Genomic DNA, 27,295 nt, shown 5'->3' with positions numbered 1-27,295 from the left:
GATGGGACCTTTATGCACCCTAACCCACTCGTTTCTTTTCCAGATATCTAGTTTGGTATTCAATCTGGGAGGGATTTAATCAAAAACGTATGATGCATCTAGCCAAAAATAATGGGGACATTACAAAATGCAACACATGTAAGTCAGAACTTGACTTTGTATTAAACCTGTTTGCCTTGCGCTTAAACTTTACCTTGCTTTAATGTTGCAACATTATGGACAGCACAATAGCCAATAGCTTATTAGGCTTGGGTATTGACTGAGACTGTAGCAGGACGGCTTCAGTAGCCTAGCCTATACAGCAACGTGTGGTATTACAAAATTATATTTGATAATCACAGGGGACATGACTGATCGCACAGGTGGATGTAACAGAGCAGTATCCAATCATGCTAGCCCTGATCAGAAGAAACGACGAAAAATCTGTGGCCTAGGTGTTATAGATAGCCTATGTGTTAAAGCCTCTAGCCTCCATGCTTCCGTTTATGGTTTATTGAAACACTTTACACCATCTTTAGACCATGCAATCCGAATATAAATTAAACCATATGCTTTGCTTAAAGGGCGTAGGCACACAACTGACCTATTTACCACATCCAGGGGTTATTGTCAGTCTTAACTATGCGAGTTTCGATCACAGGTTCGGTCAAATAATTTTACAATCCTGCTGGAACGCATGCAATTCCAGAGCGGGCGTTATCAAGCAAATCCTTGTGGAATTACGTGTCATTGCCACTGCTCTAAATTTCTCAGATACGATAACTTACAGAGACAGCAGCTCTTTACGACACCACAAGAGACCGAGCTTCTACAATACATCGACAATAAATCCTGTGGTGGTAATACTGGCGAGCTACCAGAGCGAATGAAATGAAAGAGCCCGTCTCTGTCCACAGGCGTTTCTGGACCAGACCTCGAGGATGACTGTCGTAAAATTTGTTTTCAAAGCACGTAGCCTAAGCTATAAGGACTTGTGTAATACCTTAAATTGACGAAAAGTTTCAACTTTGTTTACCTATTACAATTGAATCAGCCAATTGACACATTCTGAAATGCTTCAGGCCTAGGCTTGAATCCATGAATCATATAGGCTATTCTTTAAGATATCAGAGATATGGCTAGAGAAGAATTATGTGCATCGTGCGACCATCGTTGGTGCCATGTTATCTTAAAGATGCTTTTCTCTGAAGCATGAAGCATGGTTTCACACCAGTCCATTGCAACGTAGGCCTACTCGTTGCTGCTTTTTCACTCATACCACCTCATTCAGCAGGCGGGAAATGACCACAAACATCTAGTAAATTCACTTCAGCCCAATTGTAGAACAAAATTATGTTGTTCAAATCATTCTCAGACAAATAATCTAAACAATGGCCTTTAGGCCTATGCTAATGTATTCCATTTACGATACTAAATCAAGGCTATGTAGGCCTACTGAATAAATAAATAAATACAATAATACTGTTCAAAACAAAATAATGTTAATGAGGCCAACATGTGTTTATCCACACTAGCATGAATGTTTCAAGTTATACTCCGCATTGACAAACTATACTCTATAACATACAAACTGTACTCCCCATTGACAAATCAGTGGGTTGCATTGCCTGAAAGCTTAGTAAGCCAAAGTTGATGGTAGAGTCCATTGTAAGATCGATCTTAGTTGTAGGGGCCGTTTCCCGACACCATCGTAGCTAAAGAGGCACTTGAAAATCCTCGTAGATTAACGAGATCGCTAAATGCATTTTAGGCAAAGATACTCAGTGGAGACACCAGTAGGCCAACCCTAAAACAAGGCTAGGATGCGTAAAGATAGAGATAATCATTCTATATATATATATATTTTTTTTTTTACAGAAGTTAAACTGAAACTGGTATATTTTTCAAAGAACTAGGCTACACGTGTATTTAATCAAATGGTGTACGAATTACGTATATGGGCCGAGGCAATTCATGAATGCATCACGCTGACTGTCATAACACCTGTTGGCTATTAGGCCTATGCACACCTAAAGCATGTGATTTTTTTTTTACCACACACGATATAAATTAAAAACGATAAAAGCTCATAATTATTACATAGCCTAAACGTTTTCTGTGCCGACAAATCATTATTATTTTGGTTAAAGTTTATTTACCAAAAGTCTGGAAGTTGCGACAAAACAATCACATTTTGGCATCCGGGATGCGTCTTCGTTCTTCAGAGTCAAGTACCAATGTTCTTGTAAAGAGTATGTTTGGGAAACGCACGTGAAATATAACGATCGTTCGTTAATTTGCTCGTAGAAAAACGCTCTCAACAACTACGAACGATCTTTAACGGGAAATGCAACCAGTGCTTTGTCTTTCACTCAAATGTTTGGGTAGCCAATTATTTAATTAAGGTATTCCAAAGAATATGAGGTGTCTCATTTTATTGATTGCAACTCGGAGTTTGGCTGTGGTACGCAGCACTTCTCAAAAAGACGTGAATAAGATGGGGTTCAGCTTCCACCATTAAGATGTTTTGAAGATCTTGAGACTGTGACTTAAACCCTATTAGCAGTGCATAGGCCAACAACTTGCTCTTAACTGATTGGCTATTTGAAGATTAGGCTATTTTGTATTTATAGCATTGAATAGGCTACAGGATACAAATGAAAATACAGTATAAGATTAAGGATGGTTTCATAAGATTCCCTTCAGCACCTTGGACAGCCCTCCTAATCCTTCTTGTGAAGTTAATGATCGATCTAAAAGGTGATTTCGGAAACGGACATGAATTGTTTCTTTGTCATTTCAGACAGTCAGAAAATCCTGAACGACGCTTTTCACAGTTTTTATAAAGCGAAAGTGTTTTGATTACACATATAAGTCTAAAACTCATGTTTCTGATTCTATAGCCTGCATTGATTACAACTATCAGTCCAGACTTTAAACATTAATGAGTGATTGACAACATTGGCTCATATTGAAAAATCTGAACCAGGCCTAGGCTTACAATGATTTTGTAGTTAGGGTACACATCTCCTAAATAATTTACACAAACTGTCGGTAATCTAGAGTGGTTTGATACGTTAACTTTAAATCTTTCCAGACTATAGATTTCGAGTAGCATGCAACGTCACCCATGGCATAATCTAGGCTACCTGGAGTTATGCTTTAGGAAGCAGTTAAGTAGTTTTTCTTGCATCAATTTTCTAATATTATATCGTTGTTCACTGTTAGGTTTTAGGTTTGTGTAGTATCTATCTCTTAATACCACAAATACACGGTTTATTTGTATACTTTTTCATATGATATAAAATATAAAATTAAAAATATTTTTTTTATAATTTACATGAAAAGTATGAGAACCAAAACGACTTATACTTTTAACACATCAAGATACACCAAACATTTAAGAAAACCGTTTCACACCCTCTTGTTGAAATCAGACATGGATGTATCAAAAGTGGAACAATAGAAGGTTAGCCTACTAAGTATTATAGCCAACACAAATACGAATCCATGGACAAAACGGTATGACGTTATTCACTTTCAATTTGTATGGTATGGCACATAATGTATTGGTTTTTGTTAGATAAATGGTTAGGATACCATCCTATTCATATTTGAATGGGAACTAAACTGAGGGAAGGATGAGCTTTTGTGGTGAATAAATGAAAAGGCATGCTATGCGCAAAGAGGAGGAATTGCTGCAGTCCAAATTCCTCTTTGTAGGACGACAATTTACAACTTGGCAATAGACCTTTTTATGTGCTTCTATCGCCTGTCATTGGATGCCACTGGTCATGTGCAAGAGGCAAACGTCTTTATGGCCCTTTTCCTGATTTCCCAGGCGATTTTTTCCCTGCATTCTGCATCTATTCCGTCCCAACCTAAACGCAAGTCTTCTCTCTCAAAATGTGTCTAGTTTTACTGGTTGCACGGCGAATAATTCGTCCACAACTATAACAACTGTATTACAATTAGCTTAATCTGTCACGAGAAGGTTTCAGACCTGTGCAAACTTAAATATGTGCCAAAAGGAGAACTTCGACGCTGCAGACAACATATTTTACTCAAACAAAACCACAAGACAAGCCATGGATTACATATCTCCATTAGGTAAGCATTTCTTTTGCCTGCATTTCATATATTTGTATCATGAGGTAATGTTAATGCATCAGCAAAGGTAAATCATTATCTAAATGTTAGGTTATCAGCCTAGTTGCATTTGAGCACAATTGCTCTCATGACACGGTACTTAAAGATATAGGTTTGCTTTGTTTTGTTAAAATGCGTTTGCAAACAGAATAAACATTGCTTATTAGTAAATTCAAGCTGATAATTTATTTTCATTTAAATTGAGTTTCCTTTCGTTTTCTTTGACACATGTAAAACATTATTGTAATACACATTTCCTGAAAACAATTAGATTATTTGAACATACATTTGCTTGAATCCTGTATCCAGTGCATGTGCAATGACGTTAACATGGATATTAATTGATGCAGTGGTGTCACAACAGTGTCAAGTAGGCTATTTAAGACTGCCTGACGAATCATTTTCCATAGTATATTGAATGTGATAAAACTGTGAACTGGTGGAATTGGGCTTTATATGTTATTTGGGCTGATGAAAAGTATTAAAAACGTTTTCATTTCAACGTGTCACATAAACTGTGAAAACCTCCAACCACATCCCAGGTAAAACAACGATAGCATACATACAAATAAATTACAATCAAGTAAACCTACTTTTACATAAACCAATGTAGGCAGATAGATGGGGCACATACAAAGCTGTTGAAGACAAACATGAAACAGACAAATTCATTTCTATAGTCCGAACATAATCTTCATATTCTAGAATTAAAGGATGCCGGCTCTCATTATAAACTGCAGTTGAACATTTTCCGTGGCAGTTTTCAACTGCTTGGAGATGAGAGCAATGGAACAAAGACAGTATTTCACCGTTGCTTGACAGGCAGCTGCGAAAGTATTTACAGCCTTACTGCAATGCGGCAAAGAGAGAACCTCGAAGCACACCAGATTGGGGCCTAGGAACTGCAGCCTACTTTGCAGCTATAGCCCTTATCAAAGCTATATCCAGATCACATCATGGGCTATTCTTTCATAACTGCTTATTAGTCTCTGTTGAACTTGTTTCTTTACACTTAATGTGTGTGATATATTAGGTCATTATAATTATTCAGGCAAATCTTCGTTGTCTGGTGGTAATGGATCCTGAGAATTATGCCCAGGTGTTAGATAGAATTACACCTGTGTGTCATGATTAAAATACTTTAAGCGCTACCAGCCTATGGGATTAAACATAATTCAAGAATCATTCATGTCAATAACAAATCTACAAATGAAGTACGCCTAAAAGCCTGTTATACTGACTCCCATCCATTTTGTGTTTATCGATATTTCTGATTTAGAAGTCAAAGCAAATGTCAATCTTATTCTAAAGCAACAAGTTATATGTTCTGTTCTTGACAAAATATCTCACATTTGTCAGAAAATTGAAAAATACTGTACGTTCCAGTAGAAGGCGCTATTGCCCAACAACAGGCAGTTTGTCCTTTTCCTTTCCGCATCTTTCACATTGTAGGTCACTGAACTGAAACATGATTGGTTACTGCAAAACATGCCGAGTGTTATGTTTCAGAACGATTTGACAGCGACGTTTGGGTTAATGTGTTATTATCTGTCCTTAATTGTGCACAATGGGTATTTTACACGGTATTATCCAGTCCTTATACTGTTTGCAAATGCTTTATGAATCATGTTGCTGTTATGTTTGGTTTACACCTATACAGCATAGTCCAGAGTGTGTTGTCCTGCGATTTGGACGCTTTACGTTTTTAAGAACCACACACTGACCGATGACGATTCACGTGGATGAATATCACGTGATCCCCAATCGACTATGAGGCTTGAAAACAAGTTTACTTGTGCTTTATTATCTCAACTCAGGAAAGACAGCCATGCCTAACAACGACTTCAGTTGTGATCAAATCTATGCCCACAATTAGGAAACCACATACACAATTTTAGTTTTTAAAGATTCTTTCTTTGTACAATTTTATTTTAAATGTTAACCTGAAATCACATATATTCAGTTGAAATGGCTCTCTATTGTACACAAAAGGTATTGCAGTGGCGATCGCTTTTATTTTATAGTGACATTAGTGTATGCGCCCTTATTGAATAAGTGCAACTTTGAACGTTATTTATGGTACCAGCGCGGTGTCGTGAATGGCTGTGGGGGAGCACGTGATGCCATTAAACTTTGTTTTATGGCCTGGGAGTTGACAAGCCAAAATATAATTCTCATTGTGTATTAGTAAGGCCGTCCAGATGGTTTGGAATACAGCTTTGAATTGGTAGTATGCACCTCTGATTGTGTCTGAATATGGATACGTTTGCTCACCAATATCCAGTCCTTTACAGTGATCGTTGCGGTAAGCACTGTTTTATTTGATAGGCTTGTGCAGTGGCATGCGCAAGCTGATGTCATCAAATTTCGTCTGTCTGCGAGTCTGGATAACGTAGCCTACACAGTTTAGTTTCAATGGCGAAAAAAACAAGGCTCGTTTTAGAATGTCAGGACTAAAAAGACAACTTACTTCTGTATAGGCCTACTGTAGCCAATATAACCGATTATTGTTTACGATGTTGAAGCAGCAAAATGTAGGTGGGCTATTGTATCCACAGCCTGAAATTCCAATTATTTAAATAATGAATATGGCGTGGGTATATCAACATGGCCTTGTTTACTTTGTACAACACTAATTTTCTAACATGGCCGATTGTTTCGTTGTTTACGTTGTACAACAATTATTTTGTACAAATGTCAACAAAAGCCTTTGCAATTAAAATCTAATGTTTAAGTAGCCTATGAAATTGAATTGAACTTAAGTCGTTTACAATGTTGGTTGTCTTGGTGAAGTTGCCTCATTGTGTCTGCACTTTTTGTTTTACTTATCACGTGTTAAACATGTATTTGTTATTTTTATATTCGCTTGTCTTATCACGAATCACAGTAAATCACAAAATACTTAGATGTCTTTGACCTAAGAAAGATGCGCCTAATATTTAGCCCAAGCAACAGTTGAGCAAATGGCTTTTTGTCAATAAAATGAACAATTCGTTTATGAAGGCATAGCATACCTTTTGGAGCCTAATTTACCCTATCTTTTTTGCATTGTATATGCTCTATCACGCCACCTAGGGTAGGGCTCTCTCTCTAATACACCTTTTTTCTGTCTATCTGGCTAAATCAATGATGAAAGTAACACTTATCACACTTTTTTTCATCAAACATTGAGTTTGTTTATTCAATGACTTTTTATTTTTCATCATCTGAACCCTAAGATAAAATCACTTGGATGTTGCAGTTGCCTGACCATTCCTTCATTTCCTTATACACGTTTGAAATAGCACAATGGAGACTGCTTTATGTTCATAGTTTTTTGTCTATTCTTTAAATTGTATTTAGTGTTCAGATAGCAATTAACTTTAGTCAATTGCTTATGCACATTTTTTTTCTCTTATTTGGCTCCAAAATAATCATAGATACTGTCATCAATGCCGTTAAAATAAAATCCCAAATAAAACGAGAATACTTATGCTATATAAGGCCTAACTTCAGCAATTCATCAGTGGTCTAATTAATAGACCTAAAGTGAGAAATGGATTAAGCTAATTTTAACCGAACAGTTGCTATGAAATGTGTAGAATGAAAATGGAAACAGATCAGCCAGTGTAAAGTGCTGACGTTATCTTTCTTCGTCTGTGGCTACCCAGACCATCTTGGCTTTGACCCCCTTTGAACAAGTCGCGGGGCAAGGTGATATGCAGGTCACCCAGTCTAAAAAATATTGAAATCTTTATATTATATATTTTTATTGAGTTGTGGACTATTTATGTTAAATGCGTCTTTCGAGATGATTTGGAAATGCACAAATGTAAATGTTGCTATGATGCCTACAGTCATTAGCATATGCCTGTAGTCAACATAGGCTACTGCACGCCATTAAATCAAAGAAACGGACTATGTCTGATTATCTGAAAGTTTCTGTGGACTGGTTTCTATCAGAGAGATGATAGACAAAGTTGTCGAAAGCCTTCCACTAAAGTCTTTGCTTATGACTTGGATATGTTTATAAAATATGGATATGGCGAATTGTTTGTTAAGTCAACTGGCCTATAAAACGAATGATGCGATAGAAAGGCCATAAATGCCTAATCACATAGAACGAGGACGTATTTCGGTAGCCTCCGCCTTCCCATGACCCCGGAGCTGCAGCAGACGGTAACGGATGGGTCAAGAGGAATTCGTGAACTTTTGACTGTGACTCTAAGCTGTCGACTAAATACAAATAATTGAGCTTTTTGATATGTTTGTAAATGATTTAGTTTGACCCATGTCCTTTGGCCTTTTGCCGTATGTGTCCACTCAACAGTCAAACTTCAGACGTTGGATATAGCCGGCTGGAAAACCTGGGTTTAGCCTACATATCATTCAATATAATGTCTTCATCCAATTTAGCAAACCATTGGCCCCTTCCACAATCCTGTTTCATCCGGTATATGCTATAAACGAATGGAATACAGGCCTAATCGAATATAGGTCTTCATTTTGTATGATAACAGTGGGCTGTGGAACTGAATATTTGGAGCAGTGATGTTTGGCTAACACAATTAGTTAAAAGCACAATGTTAAACATTGTGTGTATTAGTATATTAGTTGGAACATAATATACAGCAAATATTCCGTCGTCTATATATACCCTGTAGAACCGAATTTGTGTGATGAAACCATGGTCACAGATTCGATCCTAGGGGAGTATATGGTCGATGCAAAAACGTCGACTCGTTCTCGTTCTCTAGATCTTGGTCATGACAGCATGTGACGTTCATGTCCATTACACGGATGTTATAGTGTTACAGTAAAACATCGTAAACACAATATTCGATGTTGAGATTACTTATTTAAAACAGGGTACGGGAATCATATTTTTTTTATATTGGAATGCTCACTGAACACATTTTGCAAATGATAATGTACTGCCACAAAGCTGTATCAATGGATGTCGTCATGTCAATGGACAATGAAACTATGAAATCTGAGGAATTATACAACTTTGAATAATTTAGCCCACATGTGTATTGACGATCCGTTTGAGATCAAATAGTCGGCATTACAAAAACAAAGCATGACAAACTATTTCAACACGTTTACACTGGGGAGCCATGAAGTTATGGCAATTAAGTAAGAATATCTTAACTCTTTTATTTCTGGAGGCTGTTGAAAGCGTTGAGGCAAATTAAATGATGAGATTCATGTAACATTTGGATGACCCCTTCATGACAAAGACTGTCCCTCTCAATTGTCTCCATGGCTTTATGCTCATTCTTCTTGTGGCAAGGCAGGGTTTGTATCTTTTGTTTGTTTATCTGTCAAACCTGGCTATCGTTTAATTAAATATTGTAGAACATTAAACATATTAACCAGATTGTTGTATAACATCGGAATGTATAGACTATCCACCGCTAATTCCATTCAGATAATATGGTATTAGCCTATCTTAATAACATTGAGAACTTGTCATTCCAATAAATTACAAATTGAATGCTTCTGAATTGTAATTTTGTTAACGTTGTAAAGCTGCTCTCTGCAACCAGTTGTATTAGATTACTGAACTGTGTTGTGAAGTTAGCGAAAATTGCTGTTAGGTGTGTATTTATCCGTCTCTGTACTACCTTCATCTCCATTGGCCAATTCAGTCACATGGTTCCCTAACTTTATTCAGTTGATAGCAAGTAGGAGGGCTTTATGGAGGGAGGAAAAAAAGACAACTCGAGAAAAATTAGTATTTTCTACCTTCAGAAATTAATGGCCATGAGTTCGTATTTGGTGAACTCTAAGTATGTGGATCCAAAATTTCCTCCGTGTGAGGAATATTCACAGAATAGCTATATACCTGACCAGGGCTCGGACTACTACAGTCCATCGCAGGACACAGACTTCCAGCATCCAGGAATCTATCCACGGCCAAACTACCCAGAGCAGCCCTTCGGGTGTACCACGGTGCAGGACTCAACAGTGCAGCCACGGGGTCATGTACAGGAGAGAACCAGCCATCCAAGCCCTTTCACCGACCAGACCACGCAGAGTGCCCCGGCCCAAATGGCTGGTCCCAGGACTTGTGGACAGCAACAAAACACAAAGAACCAAAACGGGATACAAGCCAAGCAGCCTGCAGTCGTTTACCCTTGGATGAAGAAAGTCCACGTTACTACTGGTAAGATACACTTTTCTACCGTGCACTTCTCCACAGGGCCAACTGAGGTCCAACATTTTATCCGTGAAATATTTATGGGCTTCTTTGAAGGGCCCGTCAATTACACCAGCCATAAATTTTCATTGCTCAGGAAATAGGCCGCTACGCTGACCGTCGCATAGAGCTCTTAAAAAAGACATATTGGCTGATATGACATACTTGATAGAGGCAACTCAGAGAGTAAATATAACAACAACATCCAGCTATGTATTAACTTAATAATATTCGTTTGCAGAATAAGTTGAACCATTGTTAACTTTAATTTATAAGTTTGAGTGCAAATGTTTTTGGTAATATTTTCCGAAGTTACATGTAGTTACTCTCATGTTTTCTCTCTCACAGTGAATACGGATTACATTGGTCCTGAGCCCAAACGATCAAGGACAGCTTACACAAGACAGCAAGTTTTGGAATTGGAAAAGGAATTTCATTTTAACAGGTATTTGACCAGAAGACGGCGGATAGAGATTGCCCACACGCTCTGTCTCTCCGAGCGACAGATCAAAATCTGGTTTCAAAACAGAAGAATGAAATGGAAAAAAGACCATAAACTACCTAATACAAAGGGGAGATCAGCTTCATCCTCCAACCAACATTTACAAAGTATTCAGAAGGAAATCCAGACTGATATTACAACTTTATGAATAAGATGGCAACTTATAACTCTTTTACTAGTGAAATGTACATAAAGGACAACGCTGTAGCCGATTTGACTTTGCATGTCTCAAATTGTGGCATTTTGGTAATCTCTATTTAACATGAAAGAGTTATCCAACCGTATACCTATATTCAGTTGGATTCTCGGGTGTGTTGAACCATTATTGTCCAAATCAACCATTATTACTGATGAGTACAAAGGACGAGTTTTAGATTCAAGGACAGTAAATCGAACAAAAACGTTTCCTTTTGGATAGCTGCACATGGAAGACATTTTATGACAATCCTCCGACGAAGCTGGAGGATGTAGTTCATTATCCACCCTGTCGTGCATTCACCACAGTTAAAACACGACCTGAAATGTCATGCCAAATGGGGAAGAGGTAATATCAGGTGAGCTTTTTGAACAAATTGAGTTATTGAGATATTGTCGCGTAAGCCATTAGAAACTACATAAATGTGTTGCACAATGTAGCCTAGTTAAACGTGAAATTAGACAACATCCATAGACACATTCGTTGCCTATATCAATATCAAGATATTAATTTGCCAAACCAACTAGAATATTAAATTCAGTGTTTTTTAGAAGATGCAATGGGACATCAAATTGTGGACGCAAATAGGCCTAACGTTTAATACAACAAACTTGTATAAACCCGCATAATTTTTATCTTCAATTAAGACATTCCCGTTAGTTAACAATTCTGAGTGCCCCTAGATGGTTATAAATCTCCCTTGACATCCTTGTAAACAATGTACATTTTAAAAGGCTCTCCCATGGCATCTGAAAATCTTACACGAAAGTCCTCTTGTTCCTGCATGGTAACAAATTGATATGTGTTAGTTGTGATTCGTTAGTTTAGGACCAGTAATAAAATAAAACAGAAATAAAACTAGAATTTGAGAAAAGGTGATGTTTTCCCCAATGTAGTGTTTACATTTCATTATTATTATTTATTTAAATATATTTGTACATTTATTGTACACAGCAGTTTTAAACATATGTGATGAACATTTGTTTTAGGCTAAAATACGTTTAAAACTGTTGTGAATTATGAGCATGGTTAAATTTGTATGCAAGGTAAAATAGTTTAGTAAATAGGCCTAAGCTTAGCTGCTAAAATCTAACCATAGCCCTCCATTTACACACAACAAATCCGAGGCATTCATGGCATGTCTTAAGACAGATATTCTTGTATTATTCCTATCATTGTCCTCCTGACAAAAAGCAAGGAGCTCACACATTGCGAAGACGTCTTCTCTCTGAAGTCTTCACGATGAGGAGTTGAAAAGGTATTTCAACTGAAGTTCGACAAAGCTTCAGCTGCAGGTTCATCCAGAGGACACTGTCTCTATCCCTTAGACAGATTTCAGCCGCGAGGACTGACCTCTAAACCTTTGACCCGCCGGACCTACAGCCATTCAGGAGCTATTCGCATTGAGTTTCATTTAAGGACTTTTCCCCACTAGTTTGAGACGCAATAGACTATTGCATTGTATACCATGGTTAAACTTATGTTATTTTAGAGGCCAATATTTATTCAACCAGATGCACCCCAAAAGTTTATGTATTTGTGTGTCACTATGTTAATATGCAATATCTCTGATTTTATTTTTGTACACACTTTTTATCTTGTATCGTGCATCCAGTTGTTGTTTGGAAAGTTTATTGGAAAAATAAAGATTTCTACTTGATATGCATTATAGAGTTGAGACACTGACTTTGATTCAAGATTCATGCATCTATTTTAAAGAATATTTACAATTTGTTTGTCTAAACAATGATTTGGACTCTCTAATCACGTTAGTGTCAAGCCATCTGTTAGACGTTCTATAGCAGTTGTGCTGTTTTAGGCTGCTGGGAGTAGGCTCTAAGCCTCGAGCTCAAAATGTTAGGTAAGGTAATGTAAAATTTGCATTACCTTGTTGTTTAAAGTTAGTTCAATAAACCATGAAGATACATGGGCCAATGCAATTAACTCCTTTAGGCCAAGTTAACAATATAGCCTACTCAAATTATTTGTTTATACACAAGAAGGAACGGTCTGAAATCGTGGATTTTGAGGCATCTCCTAATTGTTGTCTAGTTAAGGTTTCGCGCTCATCCAACCTTTGACATTACACGAGAAACATTTATTTTTGTGGTTCACCGTAACAAGAACAGTTCCTGAAAGGTACAGCAAGCTTTGTACCATTCTATGCCCTCTTCCCAGAGTGACAGTCACCGCGGGGGTCAAACATCGATCCCAAGATCTGGTCAATCGGCTAAACCCCATATACCAGCACGACTATAAACTGAGAGGAGATGTTCGAGAAACTGATATTTATGCATGTTTATCTCCGGGATACCGCGCAAGGCTCGAAAGAAGGAGATGACACGTTCTGAAACTCTTTCGGCTTACTGAAAAACCCGCCTCACTCTGGTCTCAGTCTTTGTAAAGATGCAAAGGCTCACCCAGGTGGCAGGAAAATTGGGACATATACTTCTTCATGTGAAAGTGATACAAATACATGAGTGGAATGACAGGCTACATCTGAATTTGCCCATCTAACTGCTCACACTGGGGCAGATATGGGCTTAGGGCATTGTGTGCGTGTGTGTATGCACGCGCATTTATGTGTGAGAGTAAGAAATACTGTTTGTGTTTTTGTGAGAGACAGAAAGACAGAAAGATAGAGAGATAGTGTGTGTGTGTGTGTGTGTGCATGTGTGCGTGCGTGTGTGTGTGTGGGAATATGAATGTAACTGTGCGTGCGCACTGGAGAGTGTGCGTGGAGACTATATTCGGTTTGCTTCAATGGGCATATATTTAGGCTATTGAAACACATTCACCTTATTTTATTCGTATATGCTACCCACTTATCAAATTCAATTTTACTACAGGCTATCATATAATGGCAAACCATGGTAATGATGCAAAATGACGTTTGTCCCATCCCAACCGATATATAACAGTGGTTGACATTGACAGAAACATGGCATTGTCAATGACAAAGTATCATAGCTTATGTGAAATTAAATTCTTCATTTTATGTTGAAAGTGCAAGTCAATGTTTTGAGACATGAATATTGACCTGTAGTCGTCTCTGATGTAGCCTGACAAGAGCATTGGAACATTTTGAATTTCTTGAATCATGTGAGAAAAAGCAATCATATATCAGACCAGCCCTAAAACGTGCAGTGTGCGTTGACCTACATGTCTGAAAGCAATAAATGAGAGCCATGCCGAGTGCCGCTTTCAATGACACTGCACCGAATAGGAATACACCATTGCCGCGCTCACAATGGCTTTCATACGGCCATATTTGATTTCCAGCTGTTCGTAGAAACTGTCTTCGCCAAGCAAGACAGCCCCTTAAGATGTATTAAACTGCGCTGTCTGCATTCGAAGATATAATTCGGAGACTATACCGCTCCTCTCTCTATTTCTGACCACGTGATTGTCTAAATAATTAATGCAGCACGTCCCCTAGAAACACGGCGTCGTCATTAATCGCAAGGACTCTATCAGACTTGAAAACTGAAGAGATCCCAAGAAAATAATATCCAAACGGTCTGATACTCAACGCAACTGTAGCCATCTCTGTAGCACAGCATCTGAACCAATGGAAGCTTGGTAGGTAAATATTTCAACCTCTTTTTTTTTGAGTAAGATGGTAAATGACCATATCTGTCAGATATTTGATAAATAGTGCCCTTTGATGTGCTCCTTCGACAGACTGAACTTGTAATAGTCTCCTCAATGCTGTGCTTTCTATGAGAAGAAACCTATTGAAATGGTCAGCAGTGTCAATATTTTAGAGGAGGGTTAACAATGCAAAGGTATCCCTTTGGATGCTTAGTGAAATCTAATGGGAATATGTTATACTATATATTTACTACATATATGTTGCTGTGTTATGAGAGTGGTTTGTACGATTTGAGTTTGTTTTGGTGGGGTGTATAAGGCCCCTTCAGAAATTCGTAAAAACCCATTCAGTCACTTAATGTAAAGGGCAAAAAAAAAGACTTATTGTCGGTGAAATATGTTTGTTAGACTATTGCTTTTTGAGTGTGGAAACCGTCAAAAGGCCTTCGACAGGTGAATATAACCGCAAATATCAAGGGAATCCTTCTCCTTCGTTTGGACAATACCGCGTCTTTAACTGTGTTTTAATGGTTAGCGTAGTAATACGAAATGTATTTCCTTGAGTTGTGGAAGTTGTGTTTGAACGGGTTGACAGTTGTCTGACTCGTTGTAAATCATTCTCAGTAATTCCTGAAAGGGTGTAAGGCTGTTGGGGGGCCGGGCGAAGACTGTAAATCTTTCACTTTTATTACCCCCCGAACATATGCTGCGTCGCTGCTCCAGCGTCTCTTCCACGGTGCACGGTACCTCGGCCAGTTTCCCCACCGGCTTTATGGCTCCACAGCTCCATCTTCCAATTGACTTTTTTTTCTGGCAAATTGTCCTTTGAAGATGTTTACATCGAAAACAGTGATTATAGAAAGAGAATGTTTCTTCCATTTCCCGTGTTGTTCTCTAAAATACCATATGTGAGCTGGGAGCAAAATAGACAGAGGAGACAAAAGGGGGCTCGCAACGTGTTTATTTGAATACAATCTCGGACCTATTTCTTTTACTATATGCCCAAACATTAGACTATTACTCATTCGTCACTTTGTAAATATTTCCAAATTAATACAAAACAGACCTTTGTGTTGGTTAGTCCGTCCGGTATCGAATGTTAAAGAGCAGTAGCAATGAGAAATCCAAATGAAAATCAACAAATGAAAATGCTTTAGTATTTTAATACACCAGATGTATTTAATTGCAAAATACAGTGTAGAAGGAATAGAACTTCACAAATCATGCCAATATACAGGGTGATAATTGTAAAATTGTCAGAGCAAAAGATGAACATGCATAGACCAATTGTAAAAACCATAAACACCAAAGAGTGTGAAGCAAATAGTCTCATAACGACTCTTAAATCGAGTCATGTAAGTGTGTGCCAGTAAGGACCACCCTTTCTCTGTATTCATGCAGAGGAAAGATGTAAACGAGAAAAACCCTATGACAACGTTGCATTTTCATCACAGATAATGAAATGTATACTCTTCCATTTTAAAATGGATTTGTGAGGTAAGGCTTGGTTGAAGAAGCAGCCTCAATCAGAACAATCTGGCATCTGGATCACGTGAACAAATATGCTTGTATTTTAAGGCTGTGCCTTTATTTGTCATCATAAAGGTTCCGAAACACCCAAAATCCTAATGTTTCCTCCAACTGTGATACTGTTCAGAAATTCAGTATATTTCAGTAGGTGATTGATTGCCAGGAACGTTTTTTCTGGAATAAGGATACCTTCTTCGTTTTTTATTGGTAGTTGAACGTGAGTCTTTCCATTCTATCGGGAATACTGTCTGCATTGGTATATGGAAATGTCTGAAAAACAGCAAGATCAGGTTTAGGACAGTATTGTCTACAGACAAAGGGTGAAGGATATATCCTAGAGACTGCATGGAAAGGAATTGAGACTGAGCAGCATTGGTATGATAAATTGACACTGCAGGTAAGCAATTGCATGGCAAAATGCAACCTTTAACCATGGTTTTACATAATGCGAGAGAATAAATATGATGTATTCCATTCAAAGGAGGAGATCTTTATTAATACCGTCCTCGCCGGTAACTAGAGTCATAAGGACCAGATATGGACTTTCGAGTTGTATTCACAATTTAGAATCCCCGTTTTGAAAGGTTACTTTGGACAGATGTATTTTGATGGTAGGTTTTCAGCTGATTTTGCATTTTTATGAAAACTGACTTCAAGGAAAGAAAGATGCAGAAAAACTTTTCATTCTGACTTATAGATTGTTAGATCGTAAATCACATTAATTTGTTGTCTTATCGGCACAGTGATGTTAGACATGATTTATGTGGTTTCAACTATATGGCTTCGTTAACCTGCAATGTTACCATTGTTATACATTGATTTCGATGGTTGACTCTGTATTAAAAAATATTTGGATAATTGCTGGTTAGGAAACAATAGCAAACATTAAACGCAGCATTATAATCAGTTCATCAAGTAAATTCCAATAGTAGCATATATGTTTTCTTTTGGTTGCATATAGCCTATATGTGTATCACTATTTAATTTCAATTATTTTATGGAATAAGCACAGCATTATAAAATAACACATTACATAGGCTATATACAATTGTTTTCATTGCTATTGTTGTGACAGTTACCTTCAACTTCTTTTGAATTATCCTGCATGTATTTTTGACTACACTAACCATTACTGAGACGAAGGCAGCTGTTAATATTAAATAGGCCACAAAGAAATATTACATGAAGAGATGTGATATATTTTAAGTCTTTAATTTTTACCCCTTTTCTTTTTGAAAGAACCACCAGTCAAAATAACATAAGAATCAAATTACTTTCAAGTCAATCAACTAGCCTATATAGAGCAGCAACCACATAACGGTGACCTAAATGTATAAATGTTTTACAATTTAAACAGTGAATATATAATATTATTATCACATGGTTAAAGGGTAGGTTAAAATGTAAAAAGTATTCGGAGAGACATTAGGTTATAAGATCCACTAAAGCAATGTCTACCTCAATTTCCGTACGCAAACAAAGTGAAGGTTTTTTCCAGATACTCGAAACGACAAAAACCCCAGAGTGACTGCTTGAGAAGAAGGATGAAGTAATAACACTTGTCCTACATTTTAAATACAATTCCCAGTGCAATTTCCATTGTATATACCAAACTTACCGTAACAGTGCGTGGGCGAGAAACATTGTTGTCTCAAAAGAGGACCATGTCTGGCCGAACTATACGCCCTCCAAAGTAGCCCAGTTAAAACGTAACATTTTACCAACAGTCTCAGATTAATTTCTCCGTTTCAAGTGGATGCAACCCCATATTTATAAGAAAATTTGAGATAAACTATTCTCAAATACTTATACGAGACAGTTGTAGGCTAAAGCGCAAGTGTTAAAAGTTCCAGAAACATAGCAGTAACTGCTTATTTCTGATGTTAAACTCCAAATTAGGACACCAAGCTCCCGAGTCTCAGCCAGAGTTTCTGATTTAAAACACTTGTGAAAAGTTCTGTGGTTAGGGTTTCAATGTGGCTAACTTAAGTCCCTTCCTCTCGTTGTTCATTAATCTTTGAGTTATTGCTGAACGAGCCAAAGGTCACCCAAAAGGCTTATGACTGCTAAATATTTTGGACGACTCTTCTTTGTGTAGAATTGCCAGCTAAGACTTTTCTCCCCCAAAGCTAACCGTTTATGTGAGAGAATGGTTCGCACAGACCAAGAGATGATCATCTATTTGGGGGGGGGGGTTCATATCTCTAAATAAAATATGAATGCGTACCAACTGATAACACAAATATATTGTGAAGTTAAGTTAAATAGGCCTAAATTATACAAAAATTCCATATGTGGCTATGGCACAGCAATCCAACTCCAAATGGTACTTGATAGCCTTTAAACCCACACTAGGCCGTATTGCATTTCATTTTAAACGAATGTTTGCAATCGACGTGGATCGCGGTTTATTTAAACAATGCATTGTTTTCTTTTTCAGGTCCAGGTGGAAGCAATGATGAAAGCGTGAGGGAAAATACAAAGGACTTGCACAAAATACGGTGAGCAAAATGTCTTTATTCAACAATTCAATATCAAACAGTCACATTTTTTTTTTATACATCGAATTAAATACAGTTTATTACGTACTTCATTGTTCCTGCCTAATCAAATTGAGGCAGGTTATATTAATCTGGGCCTTAGGCTTTCTCTCTGTGCTAATCGTTATTGTAACAACTTTTAAAAAGTAAAGCCGCAGTTAAGGGAAGAAAACACAGTCTCTGTGGACTATGGTGCTGCCTTTAGTCCTTTAAGATTGTTCAAGCATCCAAACATAGCTCGTAAAAATTATTTCATCAGTTAATCTCGTGAACGCAAGTATGTTCGAGCAAGATCTGAACTGAGCAAGAACTGTAAAATAATATAGGCCTAAGTTTAATGCTAAACATAACTAAAACTACAACCAATACAGAGATCCAAAAGACACATTAATAAACAACGTCGTGTGTAGTCATACAATGTAAATACAACGATATAATTAGATTCGACAAAATTTCACCAGTCAGACCATTTTAGTCCATATTCAGTATTTCCTTTTCTTCAATGCCGATGCCTTCCTTGACAAATGAATCTATTTTTCTTACAAACGTTTCTAGCCTGTGCACGAGCTCAGTTTATGCAATGAAGAATGATTGTCGAGGCACCATTTATAGGCTACGGAATGACTCTTACATAGAGAAGTTGCGGAGTATGAAATTCTTCTGCTTGCCTTCCTCCTACGCTTAGTTTTACACTTCTGAGGGTGGCCAGTCTTAAGGGGTTTTTCCTTTCATTCCTCTCCAAGGCGTTTACGACCATAACATTTGTGGTCATAAATTTTGTTGCGGTCCACCATGACAGGTGAATTGTTATGCACTTCGCGATGACTGTTCTCGGCTACTGTATATAGCTTTCTTCATTTCTGTAGGCCTACTTCACGTAGCCTTATAAGACTTTCTAACATTATTAAGTATGTTAAATTGTGTGAGGATTTGACTGGCTGTAGGCTCCAAATATGTCCTTTATTCAATGCTCTCGTTTTAAAAGGGTATTTATACGGAGATTTACCCTACGGGCGTTACAATATAAGAGTGAAAATATTAGATAGGAAATTATTCGCACTAGCCCCCAGCATCATAAAAGTGTTAGCTGTAAAAATGTTTTAAAAAATATACTCGGTTGTAGAGCACAATAACAACATAATGCCTCAAAATGTCCCATTTAAAGCTTATATACATACATCAAATGTATAGGCTTGGCTAGGCCACTTCGCATTCGACATGAATTCAGCAGAGATACATGTATGTTGAGGTGAAGAAAGAGATTATCTTGTCTGTTGGGGCTTTGAAATATAGTGAAAGGGTTATTGTGTCGACCTCAAATGCTGATTCAGCTCGTTTCTAAAGTGGGTTACACAAAGAGTCTTGAATCACAGGTTAAACATTAACTCTTTTGTTTCTCAAATGCCAAATGTTTTGAAAGGGAGAGTATGGAGAAGGGCTTCGAGAGATGGTCTCTGTTTATGCCCTGGAGTCATATATGTTCAGTAAATGAAATAAAACACATTTTAGAATCCGGGATACTGGCAATTGGTTAAATGTAACTCATTTATGAAGACTGAATCATATTTCAGCAAGAAGTACTCGTATACTCATGGCTTTTATGGCTCAAATATAGTTCAACAATAGGCCTAAACAACTGTTCTCCTCCTAGGTCACGGAACCCAGAGACGGTGGGAAACACCAACCACGTGGTACAAGAACATCCATGCCATTGGATAGAGCTACACTGGCCTTTATGCTCTGAATTCTCAAAATGCAGAAAGCTACTTATTACGATAACTCTGGACTGTTTGGAAACTACTCTTACCCCAAACCAGACTCCTACAATTATGGACCATCTCATCAATCGTACTCAACCTCTAACATCGAGAATGATTATCAGGGCCCGGTTTGTCCAATACAGACCTCCACTGTTCGGCCACCAACACTCAAAGACAATGACATGAATGGAAACTGCATGCGACCAAGCAGCAGCCAAGCCATCAGCCAACCAACCAGTCTGTCAGAGCAGCAGCCTCCCGCACTGACCGCATCTTCACCTAGCTCCAACACAAACACGTCATCTCAGAAGAAAAAGTCACCTTCAAACAATGCTTCTAATACTGCCACGCCAGTAATTACCAAGCAAATATTCCCGTGGATGAAGGAGACGAGACAGAACGCAAAACAGAAAGGCAACAACTGCACATCTGCAGCAGGTAGTGGTGTGAGTGTGTGTGTGTTGATGTATGTGTGTGTGCGTGTGTGTGTGTGTGTAGGACTGTAATATAACGATAATGGCCGGGTTTCCCCAGATTCGTTAAGAAGCTCTTAACGCTCAGAGCTTCTTAGGAGCGTTTTAAGAACGCTCTAGAAACGCTCTTAGAACGCTCTTAAGAAGCTCTTAGTGTTAAGAGCTTCTTACCGAATCTGGGAAACCCGGCCAATATTGACTCTGACTCTACAGATGGATAACAATAACAGTCTCAATTTAACAATTACATTGAGGGTTGTGTTACAATGTACATATTTCCCTCTGTGCTGGTATTGTGCTAAATGAATAATAGGCTACAGTTGAATCAGACCTAATCAAAAGTATACCAAATGCATAGCTCTAGAATTTGATTGATTACTAACTCATGGCATTTGCTATCTATTTCAAGGTGAGCCCTGTGATGAAAAAAGTCCACCTGGGCCGGCCTCTAAGCGGGTCAGAACTGCCTACACCAGCGCCCAACTCGTAGAACTCGAAAAGGAGTTCCATTTCAACCGGTACCTTTGTCGCCCCCGAAGAGTGGAAATGGCTAATTTATTGAATCTCACAGAGCGCCAAATAAAGATCTGGTTTCAAAATAGAAGGATGAAATACAAAAAGGATCAGAAATCGAAGGGGATAATGCACTCTCCAATCGGACACTCCCCGGACAGAAGCCCACCATTAAGTGGCCCAAATCACATTGGATATTCTGGTCAGCTCCCTCATGTAAACAGCCTGAGCTATGATGCGCCCTCGCCTCCGTCATTTGCCAAACCGCAGCAAAACGTGTACGGCTTGGCTGCATACACGGCACCCTTAGGAGGCTGCATACCGCAACAGAAAAGGTACCTAGGCTCCGAATACGAACACCACAGCATGCAAGGCAATGGTGGTTTTGCCAACGCTAATTTACAAGGCAGTCCCGTGTATGTTGGGGGGAATTTCGTTGATTCCATGCCAGCCTCGGGCCCCATGTTCAACCTCGGCCATCTTCCTCATCCTTCATCCGCCAGCGTGGACTACAGCTGTGCCGCCCAGATTCCAGGAAACCACCACCATGGACCCTGTGACCCCCACCCCACATACACAGACCTCACCTCTCACCATGCGTCTCAGGGACGGATCCAAGAAGCGCCTAAACTTACGCATTTGTAATATTGAGGATTCCCATCTGTGTGCCCAAATTATATGTTACGCTCTTTTATTACCTCACTATTCAAAAGTAATTTATATGATTACACTCCAAGCGAGTCACGTGTATTACAGTATTATTATTGCTATTACTATTAATGCTATTGTGTAATTATTTTCTAAGCATAGCTGTTTCTTGACTGTTGAGGATGCGCAGTGGCAGACCGTTTGTCAGTTGTTCGTTTTCTGAAGTGCAATGCGCAATATAAGGACTGACATTTTCATAACATGACTTGAAGGTAAGTCCAGTAGATCTGACAGTAGACACCCATCTTAATAGAGATGGATTTTTATTAAAAAAAATACTCTTATCTGTCAAATGCCATTATTTATTTCCCCAATATTATATTGCATTTATCTCTTTTTATTACCTATTTATTATTTAACAACGTTGTATCGCACATTATTTGTCATAAAATACACGAGTATTTATATAAGTATGGAACTTATGCAACATAGTTGCACCGACTTAACAACATTCATCAAGTAAACAGATTTTCGGTTACTGCTAGTTTGTCATGATTCTGGTGATAGTTGTGTGAGCTAAATCCTTTGTGAATTCCTGGGATGCATTTCCATGGTCAATTGTGTCACAGCATCACTGAAGACATTTATAGGCTTTATTGAAATATCGATGGTCATAGAAATTTAAACACACCAGCATGTCATGTTGCGTCGTTCATTGCAGATTTTCATATCATATTATTTCATTCAGTTGGACTATTCATACATTTATGAAACCTTAATGCTATGGAAATGTTATATTTTATTGTGTTTAACATTTTGTAAATAAAGTGTTTAAATTCACAAAAATAAATAACATGCAACTTTCTTTATGCAAATGAGAATTAATTAATACACGGAAGGTTTGATAATAGACAAAGAAAGAACACCTTTTCTTATAGCCTACTCTATCGTGTAAGAGAACGAGGTCATGCCATTTCAAAATTGTATAAAATGAGTCAGGAGAAGGTTATGATATTGTAGCCTTGGTATTTGAAGAGAAGGTGCACTTGATTTAAAAAAGACGATTGAGCAATCATCTCTGTGTAAGATTCCTTTACTAATGACACAGAGGGGTTTAGCGTAAGATTCAGCCAATGGTTTACTCTTTGACATAGTTGACAAGGGGAGAAATGTATGAGTGTTTTTTATTCTGACCAGAATAAATGAAAGCTTTAGTGCAGCCTGTGTGTATTAGGGGTGGAGATTTTACAAGGCCATGGAAATCTCCAAAGCACTTGCTATTTGTTAATTTCAATGAAATCTTCATTGTGCCTAAAATAACCTGATACAAAAGCAGACATGTTGTGTGATGTTGGAAATGTTGTAGTTATGTGCCGCACCCCCACAGCCAGCCTGCCAGCCAGCCCTGTAGCGAAGTCCCGCGCATCCTTTCTTGCTCCTGGAGAGCCATTTCAAAGCTCATTAATCAAAAACTCGTCGCTTTCAGGCTCCAGACTGATTCCACCTCCTTGTGAACAAAGCATTTGCATTCCAAATTCATGAAACACATTTCAAACTGAGAGAGGCCAAACTTTAAGAGGCCCAAAAAGCACACTGTGCCCATGTAGTGTGAATTATACTAGGAGTAAAGCGCAAGAGGGCAAATTAATCAGAGCCACATGAGACTGATATGGGTTTAAAAATGATTTCTTCAGCACTGCGTTTTGAAAATAGACTAGTAAATAGTGTAGGCATAGTTTAAATCCAATGCATATGCGAATGTTGTTGATGAAAGAAACCCGCTCCTCCCAATATCCGTAAGCAGACTATAGAAAACCGAAAGACAATGATAAACTACATCATTTTAAAATGTGTGTCTTTTGATTCTATTCATCCCGACACAATGAACGTACTACTGCTACATGTAGTCGATGCACAAAGAATGGCGGCCATTTTAACTGAGCTTGCTCTTTCATCTCTCATATCAACGAGTCGCCACTCAAGATGACGATGAAGTTGTTATGTGGATGAGTCTATGGACTACTTCGTGCAGTTATCAAAACATGCATAATTATTGGCTATATCAAGTATGTACGTTTATGTAACAACTCAAATGACAAGAAGGTTATTGTGCAAATTCCAGTAAAAAATAATATCGATTTATGTGCCCTTGTGCCATTTTTGTGCCCTTAAGTTTCTGTCAGTGGACAGACCCTTGTCTCGAAGTAAAAGTTGACAGAAACTGGACATTCGAGAAACAGGCTTGGCTATAAAAACGTGACTGCTGTGGGAATGAAAATGTGGCCAAAACCAATCCAGTAAGTACTAGTCCACCAACCCATCTTTTGTTTTAGGAAGGCCTGTGCGTGTTTTAAAATACACAATCGTCACCAGTCGGCCAATTACAGCATCGTCAGAAGCCAGCCGAATACAGAAAATCGTAAAGAGTTGATGGATAATGTATACAGGCCTAACATATATTCATCCGTAATTGGGGAACATGTTTTGAAGAGGCATGGAATATGAAAAATTATAATTCGCGTAGTTGCCAATGGATCTCTCACCAACCGTGATGAAGAGAGGAAAACGTACCCAAATTAATGGTGACTCATTCAAAGGGTTTGTTTTCATCAAATTCTGCAAAACGATGTCAGTTGCTAAGAACTAGGATAAACGTACGAACATATAACATGTATAGCCTAATACAAACATGTATGACATAGCCTATGTAATATGATACAAATAAATGAACAAGATTGTGACATTGAAGTGGTGAGCCTTTTGCTTGCTTATTGCGTATTTTAAAGGACCCATAGCATATTCTTTCAATCAATATCCTACAGTCATTCATCAGGCAAACAGGCGGTCTAGGGTATACTTCAATACCATGCTTGGTCACCATTCTCAGTCAGGAAGATTTAGACAACAGAGAACAAAGTTAAAATGCAGCTGGGTGTTTGTTGTGGCCCTGATTGGATAACAGAGGGCCAGACCACGCCTGCTCAGTGGTGGGTAATATTTACATGTAGGGTAAGGAAGTACAGTAGGCTAACTAATGAGGACAAGGGGAGCAGGCGATCATTAACCTCTCCGCCGGACATACAGGGGACAACATGACTGCGTATCTAGACTTCTGTTCGGGAGGCGATTTGATCGCACTACCAGCGAAATACTTCCACCAAGAGCACAAACCAGGGGCGCTTCAGTACCATGGAGAAAGTGCGGGGAGACTTTCAGCGTCTGGTCTGCTGGACCACCAGCACCGTGCCAGCCGGTCGATTTCAGGAGTGCATCACCAAGATGTGTTTGACTTGCAACTTGATAGCGGCACGACGGTGCCTGGGCGTAATAACGTGGACCAGGGACTGGATTATAGTTCAGGACATGGAAGCTACAACAATGCTGAGGGGTGCAGGATACATACCCAGTCCATGGACCCAACTTACTCAGGAAGCTGCTCCTTTCTCAGTTATCACAAGGAGGCTTATCACAACGGCGGAGACGCAAGCCAACGTTGGCAGAACTTATCGCGAGGACACCATGCTCCAAGTCATCAGAGCCCACTCTCCCAAGGGGAGTTCGCTCCAAGGCAGGAAGGGAAACTTGTGGCGAATACGTTTGACTGGATGAAAATCAAAAGAGGAAACCCAAAAATCAGTAAGTAGCAATAGGATTACCTTGCGTTTGAAATATTTGTGCGGAAATGTAGGTCGTTTATTCTATTTTTTCTTTATATTTAGCAACTTCATAGTTTCATTTTCTATTCCTTTTTTTGCAGGTAAATCAATTGAATATGGATTAACGGCCAACGAGTCCTCCCAAAGAACGAATTTTACAACTAAGCAGTTGACAGAACTTGAAAAAGAATTTCATTTCAACAAGTACCTCACCAGGTCCAGAAGGATAGAAGTTGCCCATATTCTAAAGCTCAACGAAACGCAGGTGAAAATTTGGTTTCAGAACAGAAGAATGAAACAGAAGAAGAGAGAAAAAGAGGGCCTTACTTTGGTGTGTGTGACCTCCACTTCTAAACTCTCAGACTGTTCCTCATTAGAACCCCATTCTCCAGATTCATCCCCCCCTTGCTCCCCTGTATGCACACCAACACTGGACAACAGGGAAAACAGACAAGGTTGCTTCCTTCAGATCTCAGGATAACTTCAGTCTCCACATGGAAGGCACTAACTGGCTTTCTGTTCTGTGTTGTATGAAGGTGTTCACATCTTGTGCCTTAGGTTGTTCAGAGGTACTACATTGAAGTAGGGTAAAAAGTCTTTGTTAATGACCATTAAGTTAAGGGCCACTTTCTTTGTCTGTGCACAAGGTTATTAAGGGGTTTTATAATGGAAGTGTAAAAAAGTATAAGACAATATCTGTATCTGGGGGATTTCTGAAAAGCAAGTTGCACTGCTCAACCAAATATAAAACAATGTTGTAAATCAGAGGGCTAAAATATGACTCGTTAATTGTTGTTATACTGTCATGAATTATACATACTTATTGCTTACAATGAATATTTACTGATTAGCTAATTGTTTGCAAACAGACTGCATTAATCAAACCTTTAAATGCCTCAAAATGGAGATGCTACACTGCCAATGTGTCTGTGCCTGAATCATAACATCTCCAAAATATCCTGTATGTAAAACGTACTGATTCCTCAACATGCCCACTTGTGCTATACAAATAACACTAAGGCCAAAATGTTAAATCGTTTAATGTCTTTGTCAGAATGTGATTTGTTTTTACCAAAGGCTTTATTTGTGAATAAAGAAACAACGAGTACAAGCCTGCTGTGAGAGGGGATTCTTTTTTCCAAACCAAACGTTTCCCACAACCAAGTTGACATTGTTGCATAAGAGGAACAAACGTTGAGTTTCTGTCTCTCACATTGCATGTCTCCTAACATGCCAAAACACATTTTCTCCTCATTTCAATGTTCCGTTTGTGGGACCACAGACACAAGGCCAGACTTGCATCATTCCAACCTGAGATCTGCCTCCCACACCGTCTCCACACAGAAAAGGACGAGTGATCAACACCATGTTTCATGTCCAGCCATGATACCTGAGATTGCAAGGAAACAGACGGGGGGGTGGTTCACCCCATCTCTCCTGAAGTGAGAGTTCAGTCCACCATGTCAGCTGGGACTGAAGATGAGAGTAATTTCGCGAGGTGGCCATTAAGTACAGACCGTGACTCTGACCACCGAAATACTGTCAAACTGTACACTTTTTATCCTTGATCT

At 38.5% G+C, this 27,295-nt stretch overlaps 3 protein-coding genes across 10 annotated transcripts; all 3 read left to right on the top strand.

The window, feature by feature from the left end:
- The first annotated feature begins 3,881 nt into the window (after positions 1–3,881).
- hoxd3a (homeobox D3a) lies at positions 3,882–22,908 on the top strand. Of its 8 annotated transcripts, none has more exons than XM_047046874.1 (4): positions 3,882–4,089; positions 18,575–18,635; positions 20,326–20,872; positions 21,317–22,908. In XM_047046874.1, exons 3-4 carry the CDS (start codon positions 20,428–20,430, stop codon positions 22,063–22,065), a joined length of 1,194 nt encoding a protein of 397 aa, XP_046902830.1. In that variant the 5' UTR covers positions 3,882–4,089; positions 18,575–18,635; positions 20,326–20,427; the 3' UTR covers positions 22,066–22,908. The 8 variants fall into 8 exon arrangements, with proteins under 8 accessions (XP_046902830.1, XP_046902832.1, XP_046902829.1 ...); XM_047046876.1 differs by lacking the exon at positions 3,882–4,089 and adding an exon at positions 6,295–6,433; XM_047046873.1 differs by lacking the exon at positions 3,882–4,089 and adding an exon at positions 14,212–14,592.
- LOC124485335 (homeobox protein Hox-D4a-like) lies at positions 8,830–12,673 on the top strand. Its single transcript, XM_047046879.1, has 2 exons — positions 8,830–10,279; positions 10,661–12,673. Exons 1-2 carry the CDS (start codon positions 9,811–9,813, stop codon positions 10,960–10,962), a joined length of 771 nt encoding a protein of 256 aa, XP_046902835.1. The 5' UTR covers positions 8,830–9,810; the 3' UTR covers positions 10,963–12,673.
- Positions 22,909–25,046: 2,138 nt separating the features above from the next.
- On the top strand, positions 25,047–26,835 carry LOC124485777 (homeobox protein Hox-B1b-like). The gene is made up of 2 exons (XM_047047573.1): positions 25,047–25,704; positions 25,826–26,835. The coding sequence occupies exons 1-2, from the start codon at positions 25,161–25,163 to the stop codon at positions 26,203–26,205; spliced, it is 924 nt and encodes a 307-aa protein (XP_046903529.1). The 5' UTR covers positions 25,047–25,160; the 3' UTR covers positions 26,206–26,835.
- The last annotated feature ends 460 nt before the right edge of the window (positions 26,836–27,295 follow it).

Source organism: Hypomesus transpacificus, chromosome 23 (genome assembly GCF_021917145.1).
Source record: "Hypomesus transpacificus isolate Combined female chromosome 23, fHypTra1, whole genome shotgun sequence".
Taxonomy (NCBI): Eukaryota; Metazoa; Chordata; class Actinopteri; order Osmeriformes; family Osmeridae; genus Hypomesus; species Hypomesus transpacificus.
The sequence above is the reverse complement of the archived record's forward strand: the minus strand, read 5'-3'. Positions and strand labels throughout refer to the sequence as shown.

Coding starts and splice junctions, on each gene's coding strand:
- LOC124485777 (XM_047047573.1), top strand. CDS start 25,161: ATGACTGCGTATCTAGACTTCTGTTCGGGAGGCGATTTGATCGCACTA. Junction 25,705..25,825: donor AAGAGGAAACCCAAAAATCA/GTAAGTAGCAAT, acceptor CTTTTTTTGCAG/GTAAATCAATTGAATATGGA.
- LOC124485335 (XM_047046879.1), top strand. CDS start 9,811: ATGGAGGGAGGAAAAAAAGACAACTCGAGAAAAATTAGTATTTTCTAC. Junction 10,280..10,660: donor GAAAGTCCACGTTACTACTG/GTAAGATACACT, acceptor TCTCTCTCACAG/TGAATACGGATTACATTGGT.
- hoxd3a (XM_047046874.1), top strand. CDS start 20,428: ATGCAGAAAGCTACTTATTACGATAACTCTGGACTGTTTGGAAACTAC. Junction 20,873..21,316: donor CAACTGCACATCTGCAGCAG/GTAGTGGTGTGA, acceptor ATCTATTTCAAG/GTGAGCCCTGTGATGAAAAA.